Source organism: Malus sylvestris, chromosome 4 (genome assembly GCF_916048215.2).
Source record: "Malus sylvestris chromosome 4, drMalSylv7.2, whole genome shotgun sequence".
Lineage (NCBI taxonomy): Eukaryota > Viridiplantae > Streptophyta > Magnoliopsida > Rosales > Rosaceae > Malus > Malus sylvestris.
Window position 1 is genome coordinate 16,175,671 of NC_062263.1, and position 15,013 is coordinate 16,190,683.

Genomic DNA, 15,013 nt, shown 5'->3' on the forward strand with positions numbered 1-15,013 from the left:
CATTGATCTTCTTGGATTCAACAGCCGGACATTGAGACGAGTATGTAAGAGGTAAAAATGGGTTTGAGGATAGCACCACCGTAGAAGGAATATATGGCTTTGGGAGACGTTTTGAGAGAGCTTTTGAGGCATAAAATTGTATACTTGAGAGCACTTTGTGTTTGTGAGTTCTCTTGTATTCGTTGATAATCAATAAAGCTTCCATTGTTAGAGTTACTCCTATATTAGATGAACTCTAGATTGTGTTGTGTTTTGTTTATTGCATGATTGTTTTGGTTTAGTTTACAACATATAAAATAGGTGGAGTCAGCCTAAACAATTTGGTGCTTACAACAAAACTCACCAAACGCCTTTTTCGTATTCTATAATACTATCCAATCATTTTATACGACGTGTCAAAAGAGACCTAAGTCTTCTAAAAAATGAGACCTAAAGTCACGTAATGAGTAAAAAAGATGAAAAATATATCTTCCCCGTGCATGGAAGTTTTCCTCCGGGTCATCCCATAACTAGTGAAGATATGATAAAATAGAAAGAAAAAAACAATATAAAAGGTTTCGTATGGTTGTTGTAATCGTGCCAGCAAATTATTCAGCCAACAAAACCATACTTATGGATGACACAAGCCACTTTCATAGACATTTTTTTTAACAAACAATATTATTTACACTAAGGGGGTGGGGGAGGAGGCTAAGCCTTACAACGGGTTAGTAATAATGTGGTTCAAATTCATGTTTGGTAAGAATTGAATTTAAGACCTCTTACTTTCAAATTAAGATGAATACTACTAGACCGTAATACTAAGTGTTGGAAAATAGTTATTTATTTAGTGTTTAGATTTGGGCTTAGCCCATTAGAATTAGATTTTTGTTTCTTTACTTATTAGGGACTAGGGTTAGTTTATTATAAATAGAGAACTTTGTTATTCAAAGATATTAAGTCAATCACAATGTAGTCTCTTAGGGTTTTGTAGCCCTTTCGGCATTCTCGTTTGTTTAATAATATTTCTATTATTTTGTTAGTCTCGTTCGTTGCGCACTCTGATATTCAACTTGGTATCAGAGCATGTTTGATCCTTAGGGATTTAATATGCCCTTGATTCGTATTAGTTTGTTTATCCGTCTTGTTCATTGTTTAGTCCTTGGTTTAGTCTAAATTGCCCAGAGATTCACTGCTACACCAATTTGTCTATCGGGCTACCCTAGAGCAGTTCTGCACCGAATGCATATGCTGCTGAAATCGAAGAATTCACCATTGTTTACCTGGATGTTTGAACATGATCTATTGAACCTGCATCTCTCTCGAATTAAACCTGAACCACCGAACCATGATTCTGCCACACTGCTTGCCTTTGAACCTCTGTGCTCTGTCGAAGTCTGCTTGCTTCGCGCCTGCAATCGTTTCGTCGCCTCACCATCTGCTGCCGTTGAACCCACCTGGAACCATTGCTTCCCGGACTTGTAACCTGTTGTCACCACCACTGCACTGTTGTGTTTAGCTCATACATTTGTGAGTAATTATGAGTCATGTGTTGACAACAATTGAAGACATGGTGACTACCACAAGCAAAGTTATACTTTATAGACTAAGTATAGACTTTGGTGCATGCTAGGTAGGCTAGGTGTTTATTATGTCATGTGAACTTAAGACTTTTTGGTCTTGGTTGTTGGCATAGTTGCTAGTGTATGCCTATAACTAGATGCAATATTTGTGGATTTAGTAATGCTTAGAAAGTGGGAATGTAAGCATCATAGAAGCATCCAAGGGCAGAGCATTCGGCTCTTCCATGGGAAAGGTTGAACATGGGTTGAGAGAAAATCAAGAGAGCTAGAGTGAAAAGTCTCTAGTGAAATAACTTTTGGGGTAGAGTGAGGCTCTTGGAAAATTCTATGAGTGGGTGTACAAGGGATTTGGGATTGGGTTATGTCGATTTAACTCATGTTTACTTGTAATATTATTCTCATAGTGAAAAACAATATCTCTCCAGGGACGTAGGCAGGATTTTTGCCGAACCTCGTAAATTTCTCGGTGTCTTTATTTCTTGTATTTTATTATGTTCAACTAAGTGTGATTTGGTGAGGTTGTAATCTGAATCTCGTTTCCGCACTGACAAACGGGCCAAGGCACAACATGCACTGCAATCTGCTTGACAACCACCCCATCTGCACACTACCGCTGCAACCAGAAAACCTAGCACATCTGCCATCCAAGCCCACCTGATCAATTTCGTCCACAACTTGCACCTCCGCATCCTCACCCTTTGATCCGCACTTCACCGTCGTCACTGTTATCCCATCGCGTCAAGAATCCCAGAATTGAGATCCCATACCTACATTCGGATTTGTTTTCTCTAGAGAACACTGCCCAGATAGAAGAAAGGAATAAGGAAAAAAAAATAAAAAAAAAAAGGAAAAGTTGGCTGTTTGTTTTGGCCCACACGGTTGATGTAAGAATGGTTATTGCTGAGCTTGGAAATCTCCTGGTTGCCTACCACGACGACGATCACTTGGACTGATGATCATTCAAGTGGTGTTGTGTACTTGGTTATTAATTGGATCTTCAACCGGAATCTACTTGCTTGCTTGTTCGCTTGGATTGTTCGTTTGTGTGCTTGATTGCCTGCTTGCATGTTCGCTTAATAGAACTTACCTTGTCGTGTCCATCTAACAAAACTTGTCTTGTCGTGTCCGCCTAACGGAACTTACCTTGTCGTGTCCGCCTAACGGAGCTTGCCTTGTTGTGTCCGCCTAATGGAGCTTGCATCCGCATCTACTTGTTGACAAACTCATGACGTGTATCGCCATGAGTTTGACAAGGGGTGTTGGAAAATAGTTATTTATTTAGTGTTTAGATTTGGGCTTGGCCCATTAGCTTTAGATTTTAGTTTCTTTGCTTATTAGGGACTAGGGTTAGTTTATTATAAATAGAGAACTTTGTTATTCAGAGATATTAAGTCAGACACAATGTAGTCTCTTAGGGTTTTGTAGCCCTTTCAGCATTCTTGTTTGTTTAATAATATTTCTATTATTTTGTTAGTCTCATTCGTTGCGCACTCTCATATTCAACTCTAAGTGCCAACCACTTTCATATACATTGACTAACTGACATATCTTTAAAAAATAAAATAAAATAAAATGAGAAACTAGTCCTGATTGTATGGAAACATTGTAAACAAAGTCTTAAATCACTAGCTAGCTGGACTTTTTAATAGTTTTTATGTTTTCAAAATCATTCTTATTGTTAAATAGGTAATGCTAGGGAGACTAAATTTATGGCCTACATTTGCAAATTAAATGATGTGTTATTAATAAGAAATAAACAAGTTAATCAACACTTAAGTAATAATTCAATCATCAACTTTCATATCACTTAATTTATAAAATTGAGTCTACCTAACATTAGTCTGATCAAATTAATGAAATTAGTGCACGATTTAATTCCAAAAACTATGAAGCAGCCAAACAATATAGCTAAATGATATAGAATGTCCATCTCAATCTCATGTTATTTCTAAACTTACCTTTTCTTCTCGTTTATTTTCTATAGTTTGTATTTTGATAAAAATTTATCATTTCTTTTGATCGAATTTCTAAAGTTAACATAGGACGGATAAAATAGCAACCCTTTTATACATAGCAACTTTCATGAAATAAGGAAATCGTTACCATGACGTTTCATGCTAATAATATAATATTATGTATAAGTTTTTGTTCAAATAATCTTTTATACATTAGCATAAAAATCCACAATAACAACTTATCCATGGTATAAAAGTTATTGTATGTACTTAAACAAAACTCAGGGATGAAAAGAGTACCGCGTACAAACACTTTGAGCGCGACCCATCAAATGTTTGCATTAAATGACATGTCGTCCATTGCAACTACATGCAAAGGCTCCACACTGAAAACAGTAGCTTCCTCCTTTTCTATTCTGGTTTTGTTCACAAAGCACCCTCCGTATAAATACCTCCTCCATAGAAGTCAATCTGCATCACTCATAAAAAAATAAACCACTTCAGCTCTACTACTTAACACTATGTCTACTGAGAAGAACATATATAGATCGAAGAAAGCCGAGGATCGAGGTTTGCTGATGCTGAGGCTGGTAATCGGGAAGCTAGTGCACAAGAGTCTCTCGATCTTAGCATCTAGAGGCCCTCTCGATCACCATCGTCGTCACAATGATTTCCATGAAGAATCGGAAGTGGCAACGGTGGTGCCAGGAGACATTAAAGAAGGATACTTTGCAGTTTTTGCTGTCAAGGGGAATGAAGCAGAGAGGTTTGTGGTCAAATTGGAGTCGTTGAGTAACCCTGAATTTTTGAGGTTACTGGAAGAGGCCAAGGAAGAGTATGGATTTGATCAGAAGGGTGCTTTTGCAGTTCCTTGCAGGCCTGAGGAATTGCGTAAGATTTTACAAAACTGCAGGAGGAATAAGAGGAGTAGTAGAACATGTATTAATATTAATTTTACAGTTATACAAGGATATTAGGTAGCAACTCAAATGAAACAAATTTTCATGTAATTTTCAAGGTACGTAATTATTCATGCATAATCTTTCTTTTTGTGTTCTTTTGCACGGTGTGTAGAACAAACTACACGGAAATAAGAAAATTCAATCATTCTTATATGATGATTTCTTCTGAGGCTAGTAGGGTGGGTTGACTAGGTTATAGGTAAGGAGTAAGTTTAGTAAAGAGGGTTTTTTTTTTCTTTTTTTTTGACAAACGATCTTAACTATATTAAGAGAGTGTGGAATGGGCTGAGTCTCACAATGAATAGTTTATATTCGTTTTTTGAGAGAATCGGACTTAAAACCTCTCACTTACAAATGAAGGGGAATATCAATAAACCGTAGTACTAAGTGGCAAGTTAAATCAAGAGTTCTATTCTCTTTCATTGTGACAAAAAAAGGTACTGTCATGTGGTTAGGGTGACTTAGAAAATAAGTCAGGAATTATGGATCTTGTTAATTAAGAGTTTGATACTATGGTTTTACCTTGTAACAAACCAAACTTGTACTACCAGGTTATTGTTATTAATTCTCCAATGCACAATGCGAGCAAGACAAACGCTTAGTGCGTAGCATTCGGATGGTCACTGGAAGTTCTAACAATGATTCGACAGCACCCGGATTGGAGTATTCTTAATGGTAAATACAAATTTGTACTTAGGAAACGCACTGGACTTATTTATGCCGTGTTTGGCCAGGTATATCAACAAGTTGGGTGCTTTTCTTCTTCCTTTTCGTTTTATATTATTAATTCGGACTCTTCTCCGTAATTATAGGATATATTATACGAATGTAATAACTTCCTATTGTAATTATTGCAGGGATCCTACCTTAACAGAGATTGTGTGTATATATATATTGTAATATTTTCCACTTTCAAATAAGGAGTCAAAATTCTATTCAATTGTCTAGGTTTTCTGTCTGGTTATGTTAGGAAAAACATATTTTTAAATCAAATTTCAAACCAAATGATGTGGTTGTAGATTATTGGATTATTAATTAAGTGTCGATTAACGTGTTTGTTTCTTAGTAGTGACACATCATTTAGTTTGCAAATTTAGTCTAAAAATTTGATCTTCCTAGCATTATCCTTTCTCTATGGATGCTAGGGTTTCTTCACTTTCTTCTCACGTCCACCACAAACCAACAACAAAACTTTGTTTATCAAAAAAAAATAAAAAATACACAACGCTTCCAGCACTTTGTTCTCTTATTTAGGTTTTGGTCCAAGATTATCTCTTAAGTTAATTGCCTCCATCACCAGCTGCCTTTTCCCACTGCACCTCAGCCTTTTACTGTCGCCGGCCTATTTCTGAAGTCTTTTACCCACCAACTTCAGCAGGCCACTTCCGCAACCATTTCTCAGCCCAACTGGTTCTTTCATACCCATGTAAAGATGGGTATATTTTTGTCTTCCACCGCTTCTGCCGTCCCTCAAGTTTAGAATAGTTCCATTGTGTAAAGACTCTCTATGGCAATAGGTAATTGAATATTCTCAAGTGAATAGTAACTATCATTGATGCACAGTAATTGTGTTTTGCATCTTCACCTTTAAATTAAATAGTCATTGCAATAAATAATATAATATTATTATTTTTTATTTTATAAAAAAGAAAATTTATTTTAAATTTTGAATAGAATTTTTAACCGATCTCATCGTGCCACGTATCATTATCTGAAAGTACAATTTTTGTACAGCATGTGCTCTTGGAAAGTCCACCCAATTACCTTTTTATTCCAATACTAATATCTTTGGTTCTTCCCATTTTTATGTTATTCATTTTGATGTGTGGATGTCTCCGGTTACTTCTTTCAGTGGTTTTTGTTATTATGTATTTTTTTTATTGATGATTTTTCTCGTTATGTTGGATTTATTGTATGTAATGAAAATATGAGGTCTTTGATCATTTTAAAATTTTTGTTGCCATGTTCTGTAACTTGTTTCATGCCACTATTATGGTCATTCAAAGTGACAATAGGATTGAATATTAATCAATCCTTTTCTACCTTTTGTCATGAAAATGGCATTGAACAACAATACTCTTGTCCCCACAAAAAAAATGGCCTTGCTAAACGACATCGTCAGATTGCCACTCTTATTCGATCTCTTCTCCTCACTGTCGGCTTAACCCACACCTTGTGGGTTGAAGTAGCTCTCACTGCTATTCATCTTATTAATCTCCTTCCCACACCGATTTTAGGTTGGACCACTCCTTATCACATTATGTTTGATCATCCTCCCACTTATTCTCATCTTGTGTCTTTGGTTAACTAGGTTTTCCTCATCTAGAACCGTATGTTGCTCACAAGTTAAAGACTCGTTCTAAACCTTGTGTCATTCTTGGTTATAGTACTTAACATAAAGATTACTGTTATCTTGATCCCTCTACTGGTCATGTCTATGTGTCTCATCATGTTATTTTTAAATAGTCACCTTTTCTTTATAATGATTTGCAAGTCTCATCTTTTACGGAGTACAAGGAACTATCAATTACCAAGGCCACCACACCCAATTGTTGTGCAAGTCCATTCCGTCAACCTCGTCACCTGGCCAAGACATCACCTATTCAACCTCATGCCCCTGAGATTGTCCCTCGCGTGTACGAATCTTCGATGCAGGCCATACCTCTGCACAACCCACACGCTTCAGCTTCCACTGCAAACACCCACGTTGTTCCAAGCCCTATTTCACCCCGTGGCCATCCTATGTCACTACAAGATCATCATAACTCACATGCCACTCACTAGACCCCTCCCAACCTACCCAATATGCCTCTCGACCTGTGCCTCGTCATATCCCACTTACAAGAAAACAAGGGAGTTGTAGCATAAACGACTCAAGTCAGGTTGTTCTTCACTGGGATTATTGAAAATAATTTATGTTAAAACAAAATTTTAGTTAATTATTTAAAACAAAGTTTAGAAAAGATTGGTTTTGGAATTTAAAATAATAAAAATATTGTGGCCTATTTGATTGACAAGGGAATAGAGGGGTGCATCAAGGAGAGAGAGTGGAGAAAGTGTAGGGATTTCTCTGTGTATATGAGATGTTGTTATTCCACCCGTCCCCCTTTCCCACACAGTGCCTTATTTATAGTAGTAAAGATGAGAGAAATTATTTGTCCTCCAAGTAAATACAATCTTATAGGGAAAGAATAACTAGTACCCAAATCTATATAGGACTTACACAATCACACTTTAATAGTTTAAGGCTGTTTAGCCAAAATAGTCCCTGAGATTTGCATAACTCCTCACTTTGGTCCTTGAGATTTGAAATCAATAGAATTGGTCCTTGAGTTTGTCCACAATCAATCATTTTAGTCCTTGGGTGAAAAATTGTGTTAAATAAGGACTAAAATGATAAAATTAACCTCAATTTAATAAACAATAGGCCAAAATGATTTGACAAAAATTGAGGATATTTTTGTCATTTTACCCCTATTTTATAGAGATTTTTCATGGAAGGACCAAAATGATTAATTATGGACAAATTCAGGGACCAATTCTATTGATTTCAAATCTTAGGGACCAAAGTGAGGAGTTATGCAAACTTAGGAACCATTTTGGCTAAAAAGCCATAGTTTAATATAATATCTATAACACTTCTCCTTGAGTGTGTAAATACTCAACTAGATTCGTCATTAGGTAGAGTTGAGGAAGTCGACTTGTCAGCACTAATCTAGGAACACCTAATCTTAGACAAAGGAACTTGCATATGGGACTAAGTCTCACAAAAACCCAATGGCTATTATAAAACTTGAGACGAGACAAAAACTCATTGTCTAAGGAAAAGTGCGTGAGAAAGTGCAAAGCCAAATTAAATGTTTGTATGATGTAGACAAAGGTTTGACCAGTCCAAGATAGGTGCCTTGTTAAAACCTGGTTAAGTAGCAAAAACCCAATGTGAAAAATGCTCCTAATCGTAAGGAAAAATTGTACATTAGGATCAAGCGAGTATGCTTTGGAATACTCTCCTTGAGTTTGACAGAATTCCAAAGAGAACTAACAATGTTACAACTCAAAAAGTATACACATACCAATTCCTTGAACAAGTTTATGAAATGTCGTCTTTGGTAGAGATTCGGTAAAGAGGTTGGTCAAGTTGTCCTAGGAACGGATTTACTTGACTTCAATCTTCTGATGCTCTTGTTGTTGATGTGAAAAGAACTTCGGCACAATGTGCTTGGTGTTGTCTCCTTTGAAGTACCCTTTCTTGAGTTATTTGATACATGCTGCGTTATCTTCAGAGATCGTTGTAGGGATGTCAATGACGGAAGCAAGTTCGCAGGTGTTTCAAATATGTTCCACAACTACTCTCAGCCAAAAGCATTCTCGACTAATAGGTTGGAGAAAAGCGAGATAGGTTGGAGAAAAGCGAGATAGGTCAGAGAAAAGTGAGCCTTTTTTCGTTTGGCTGCTTTATAGTTTTGGAAGTAAATCGTGCACTAATTTCATTAATTTGGCAAGGGTAATGATAGGGAAACTAAATTTGTGGATTAAATTTTGTAAACTAAATGACATGGAAGTTGATAATTGAATTATTACTTAAGTGTAGTAGATTAACATACTTATTTCTTATTAATGATACATAATTTAATTTACAAATTTAGTCTCCTAACATCACCCATTTGAAAATAAGTATGATTTTTCAAAACAAAAACTATTAAAAAGTCCAGCTATTGCTATTGATTTGAGATTTTGCTTACAATGATTACATACAATTAGGACTAGTTTCTCTTCTCTTTTTTCTTTTCGTTTCTGGCACTTGAGTCTGACAGCCCATCTCTAAGAAAGTGGTTGATAATTTAATATTACGGTCTAGTGGTATTTCTCTTCATTTATAAGTGAGAGGTCTGAAATTCAACTCTCACCAAATACAAATTTGAACCACATTACTACTAATCCATTGTGAGGCATAACTCATCCCCCACTCTCTTAGTGTAGATAATATTGTTTGTTAAAAAAATGTCTATGAAAGTGGCTTGTGTCATCCATAAGCATGGTATTGTTGGTTGAATAATTTGCTGGCAATGATTACATACAACCATTCGAAACCTTTTATATTGTTTTTTTTTTCTTTCTATTTTATCATATCTTCACTAGTTATGGGAGATCCGAATGAAAACTTCCATGCACCGGGAAGATATCTTTTTTATCTTTTTTTACTCAGTACGTGACTTGGATCTCGTTTTTTTTTAGAAGACTTAGGTCTCATTTGACATGCCGTATAAGATCACCAGATAGTATTATAGAATACGGAAATGGTGTTTGGTAAGTTTTGTAATAACCATCGGATTGTTTAATCTAGCTCCACCTATGTTATATGTTGTAAACTAAACCAAAACAATCAAGCAAAAAACAAACCACAACACAATTTAGAGTTCCTCCAATATAGGGGTAACTCTCTAACAATTGAAGTTTCATTGATTACCAACGAATACAAGAGAACTCACAAACACAAAGTGCTCTCAAGTATACAAACTTATGCCTAAAAAAAACTCTCTCAGAACTTCTCCCAAAGCCATTTATTTATTCTACGGGTGCTATCCACATACTCATTTTTACCTCTCATACACTCCTCTTAATGTCTAGCCTTCAAATCGAATAAATTGAAGAAGATCAATAGACGGAATTTAACAAGGGTGTGCGGGAGGTAAAAAGAGGTATGTGAATAGCAATACCCCTTATACTCATAGATGTCGTGGGTGTCACACAAATCCTATAGAATATAGGAAACCAAATTCTAGACTAAAACCAAATCCAAACCAAACTAGAAAGTTGTATTTAGTGTAAACTTGCGTCCAACCTATTCTAATCCTACACCTTTTCTGGATTCTTGTTTTAGTTTAGGCACATGTTGATTTAATGCCGAATCCAACATGATACCCTTCACACCCGCTTACTTATCATTCCAAAACCTTTGGTATTATTAGTCGGATACACAACAAAAAAAAAAAGGCTCACTTTATTCTCCGACCTATCTCGCTGTTCTCCAATCGATCAACATCAAGCAAATAAGAATATGGAAAGAAAACGCAGCATGCATCGAAGAGCTTAATTTGTAAATTAAATGATATGTCATTAATAAGAAATAAGCACGTTAATCAATATTTAAGTAATAATTCAATCATCAACTTTCATGTCATTTAGTTTACAAAATTAATCTACAAATTTAATCTCAAATTAATGAAATTAGTGCACGATTTACTTCCAAAACTATAAAGCAGCCAAACAATATAGCTACTACTTGAAATGATAGAATGTCCATCTCAATCTCATTATTTCTGAACTTACCCCTTCTTGTTGTTTATTTTTTATATTTTGTATTTCGATAAAATAGTATCATTGTTTTTTTTGGTCGAATTTCTAAAGTTAACGCAACGTAAATATCTTACCGACAGATAAAATGGCAACTCTTTTATATAGAACAATTTTCTTGAAATAAGTAAATCGTTACCCGTTTCATACTAATAATATAATATTATGCATAAATTTTTGTTCACATAATCTTTTATATATTAGCAAAAAAATCCACAATAACAACTTATCCGTGCTGTAAAAGTCATTTTATGCGTTTCGAAACTCATGGATGAAAAGAGTACCGTCTACCGTGTACAAACACTTTGAGGGCGACCCATCAAATGTTTGCATTAAATGACAAGTCGATCATCGCAACTACATGCAAAGGCTCCACACTGAAAACAGTAGCTTCCACCTTTTCAATTATGGTTTTGTTCACAAAGCACCCCCCCTCCCCTTATAAATACCTCCTCCATAGAAGTCAATCCGCATCACTCAATAAAAAATTAAACCACTTCAGCTCTACTACTTACCACTATGCCCTGGTTTGGTATTGAAGTGATTTTATAAAAAATGAATATTAAAAAAAGTTGGAAGAGTTTTTGGTGGTTTGGTATTGAAGTGATTTTATAAAAAAATGAATATCAAAAAAAGTTGAAAGAGTTTTTGGTGTTTGGTAAACACTCCAAATCAGCTTTATTTCAAAGTTTTAGATGAAAATAAGCCAAAAATCTGAAGTTGCAAAAAGCAGCTTCAAAAAATCAGCTTAATTGAAAAACACAAGTGAATAGTAATTTCTTTAATGAATTTTTAAATTTGCCAACATTGCCCTCCTTTCTCCTACCTTCCTCATACTTTCAGCACGCCTCTCGCAAAACCCTTGCAGAACCAGAAAACTTCAATCCCTGCTCAAGCCGGAACCTCCTACCACATAAAACTCCTATACCATTCGATTCCAACCCATTTTTAAACCAAGGCTTACCCTCTTGACCCAATCTCCTCCCAATCTCCTCCAAAATCCAATTTGCTACACCATATTTGAAAGAAGACATCCATCCTCCTAGCAATGTTCAGCTGAAAGAAGCCATTAATTGGGGAAAAAATTAGGGTTTGTGGAGGAAACAAGAAAAATTGAGAGAGAAGTAAGAAAAATTGATTACTTCTCTATTCATTTTTTTTAGAAGGTTTGCTTCTGATTTATCTTAGGGTTTAGGTATATAAGAAAGGATAAAGCTCTGCTCTGCTTTTGATTTGTACGTGTGTAGAGAGAGAGAGAAAGAGAGAGAGAGAAAGAGAGAGAGAGAGAGGTATTACCTATAGACCTGTCATTCATGTCGTGTTTCCCATGTTCGTATTGTTTTCGTGTCATACCTGATATCTTAACAGGTCGTGTCATGTAACACCCATTAAAATAAACGGGTAAAATGACCCAACCCGAAATTGACCCAATAATATTAACAGGTAATATGACCCGACCAGTTATCCGTTAAGGAAAATATATTTTAAACCAATAAATAATAAAATGAAAAACATAATACTAAATAAGTATATACATACCATATTATCACATTTAAAACATAAAAACGCATTTGTCTTTCAAGTATTACATATTTACATACCCAATATAAGAGCATAATAATAAATAAATAAAAACATTAGAACATTACAAAATATCAAATGTTCAAAAGATTTGCAAAATTAAGGGAGTTATGTTTCAAGGTTTGGAACCTTGCACATTTCTTACAATCAAACTCTTCAATTTTCATCAATCACCATGGGAAATGGTATTGGAACTTTGGCTTGATATATTGTCTTCAAAAGTTATATTGATGATATATTCAATGAGGCCTTCTACATTAGCACTCTCTTCTCATTTATCCTATGGCTATTGTTTAAGTAAAGTCTTTAATAGGTTTTTAATTAATGTAGAAGTGTGAAAAATATAGAAAAAAAATATATAAACGCTCGTAATGACAAGCTTTTCGTGAAGGGTTTAACTTTGAAATGTGCCACTATAATCATATAAATCATAGATCAAAAGTTAACCGTCGATTGTTGTTTACATTTATGCTTCATTTTTCTCACCAAATTTTGTTTTTTCAGATTTTCTTTTTTGAAAACATGATCTATTAGAGGATACAAGAAGATGAACGGTTCGGATCGTTGATATTATGTTCAAAGTTTTACCATTAGTGAAAATATTGCTTGGTGTTTATAAAGTCTCTACAAACTATATAACATCGACTCATATTTCAATTAACCGTATCGGGACGTGATATCAAATATCTAAACCGTTCATCTTCCTACATCCCCCATAAGATCATGTTTTCAAAAATGAAATTTTTAAAAATGAAATTCAATATAAAGAATAAAGTCTAAATGACAATCGAGAGTTAAATACAAATTTAAGGTTTATGGATTATAGTGTCGGATGTCAAAGTTGACCCCTTCACGAAAGTTGTAAGTTTATCACTACGAGTGATTGTATGTGTGTGTGTGTATATATATATATATTTTTTTTTTTTTACATTTCTTACACTTCTACAATAATTATTATTAATTTTATTACTTTTACACTCAAATAAAAAACACTATTCATGACGGTTTGGAGGGTTTTAAAAATCTAAACGATAATGTAAGTGTAATCATTGTCTACTCGTGGAGAAATGATGAATCACAAGTGTTTATATATTCTTTCACATTTTTCATACTTGTAGGAATGTCTTATTGCCTATACTAATACTATACTAGTTGATTTTAAGTAAAACTAAATAAATGAATAAAACTTAATTTTTTTAACTTATATATAATAATAATACAAAAATATATATTTAATATAGAATATACCAATATATACAATATAGCTATTGTATTTTATAATAATTTTTTTAGCAATTAAACTTTAAAATTATAATTTATTTTTATTACGGGTTACCCACGTGTTACTCACGTGTATACCCATTATTAATTTGTTCTTAATTTGTCACTTAATAATGACCCAATTAGTTATCATGTTGACCTGAAATCTGTTATTTTTATGTCTTTTTCATGTCTTGTCACTGTGTCGTATAAAAAACTGACAGGTCTAATTGCCAACCTTATCAGAGTCCTCAAGTGCTGCACTGCAAATGGTGAAAAAGGAGTGATGGGACGAGAAGATGAGAGAAGCTAGAAAGAGAAAGAAGAAGAATATGGGTCTGGTCACGGCTGTGTGCTCTTTTAACGATTTTCTATCTTCTCTTTTGGGTTTGGTGAGTTTTAGTGATGGAAGTGGTATGTCAGAAGAAAAGACTATATATTGATGAAATTGAGATTCCACCATAAAATTAATTGGCAATATAAGGAGTAGCTCAAGATCATATAAGCACATAACAAATCTTGTCCCTCACCAATGTGGGACAACTCTCAACACGCCGCCGCACGTGTGGCAGATTTTCAAGCCTACACATGGACAACAACTGGGTGACGTGGAGTGCGTGTGGCCGTTGGGCTTCACACGTGGACAACCTTGCTCTGATACCATGATGAAATTGGGGTCCCACCATAAAACCAATTGGCAATATGAGGAGTAGCCCAAGATCATATAAGCATATAGCAAACCTTGTCCCTCATCAATATGGGACAACTCTCAACGTGTGTATATATATATATATATATATATATATATAGAGAGAGAGAGAGAGAGAGAGAGAGAGAGAGAGAGAGAGAGAGAGAGAGAGAGAGAGAGAGAGAGAGAGAGAGAGAGCATTTTTCAAACCAACAGATGATTGCCATGGCAAGTAATTAGCGGTTTTTGCTTAACCCACGCTCTAGAGAGAGAGAGAAAGATAGAGAGCATTTTCCAAACCAACAGAGGATTTCCATGGCAAGTAATTAGCGGCTTTTTCTTAACCCACGCTCTGTTAATGTTTACAAGGTTACTGCTGGATTATACCCTTTTTGGCTTCACACCTTTATTTGTTAAGAAAATTATATTAATGGTACATCTAGTATTATGTCTTTTTTGGTCATTTCACACAATCATAGTTGTTTTACATAAAAATTTACCAAACACTAACATACTGCTTTTTTTTTTTCAAAAGTACTTCAACAAAAAAAATTACTAAACACTTTGCTGCTTTATTTCACAGGTACTTATTCTCACAGTACAGCAAAAGCAGTTTTTATTTTCAAAGTACAGCAATACCAAACCAGCCCT

The 15,013-nt window shown here is 34.8% G+C and overlaps 1 protein-coding gene across 1 annotated transcript; it reads left to right on the forward strand.

Moving 5' to 3' along the window:
- Positions 1-3,960: 3,960 nt before the first annotated feature.
- Positions 3,961-4,630, forward strand: LOC126620031 (protein SMALL AUXIN UP-REGULATED RNA 54-like). Its single transcript, XM_050288491.1, has one exon. It carries the CDS (start codon positions 4,039-4,041, stop codon positions 4,492-4,494), a length of 456 nt encoding a protein of 151 aa, XP_050144448.1. The 5' UTR covers positions 3,961-4,038; the 3' UTR covers positions 4,495-4,630.
- Positions 4,631-15,013: the final 10,383 nt, after the last annotated feature.

Coding starts and splice junctions, on each gene's coding strand:
- LOC126620031 (XM_050288491.1), top strand. CDS start 4,039: ATGTCTACTGAGAAGAACATATATAGATCGAAGAAAGCCGAGGATCGA.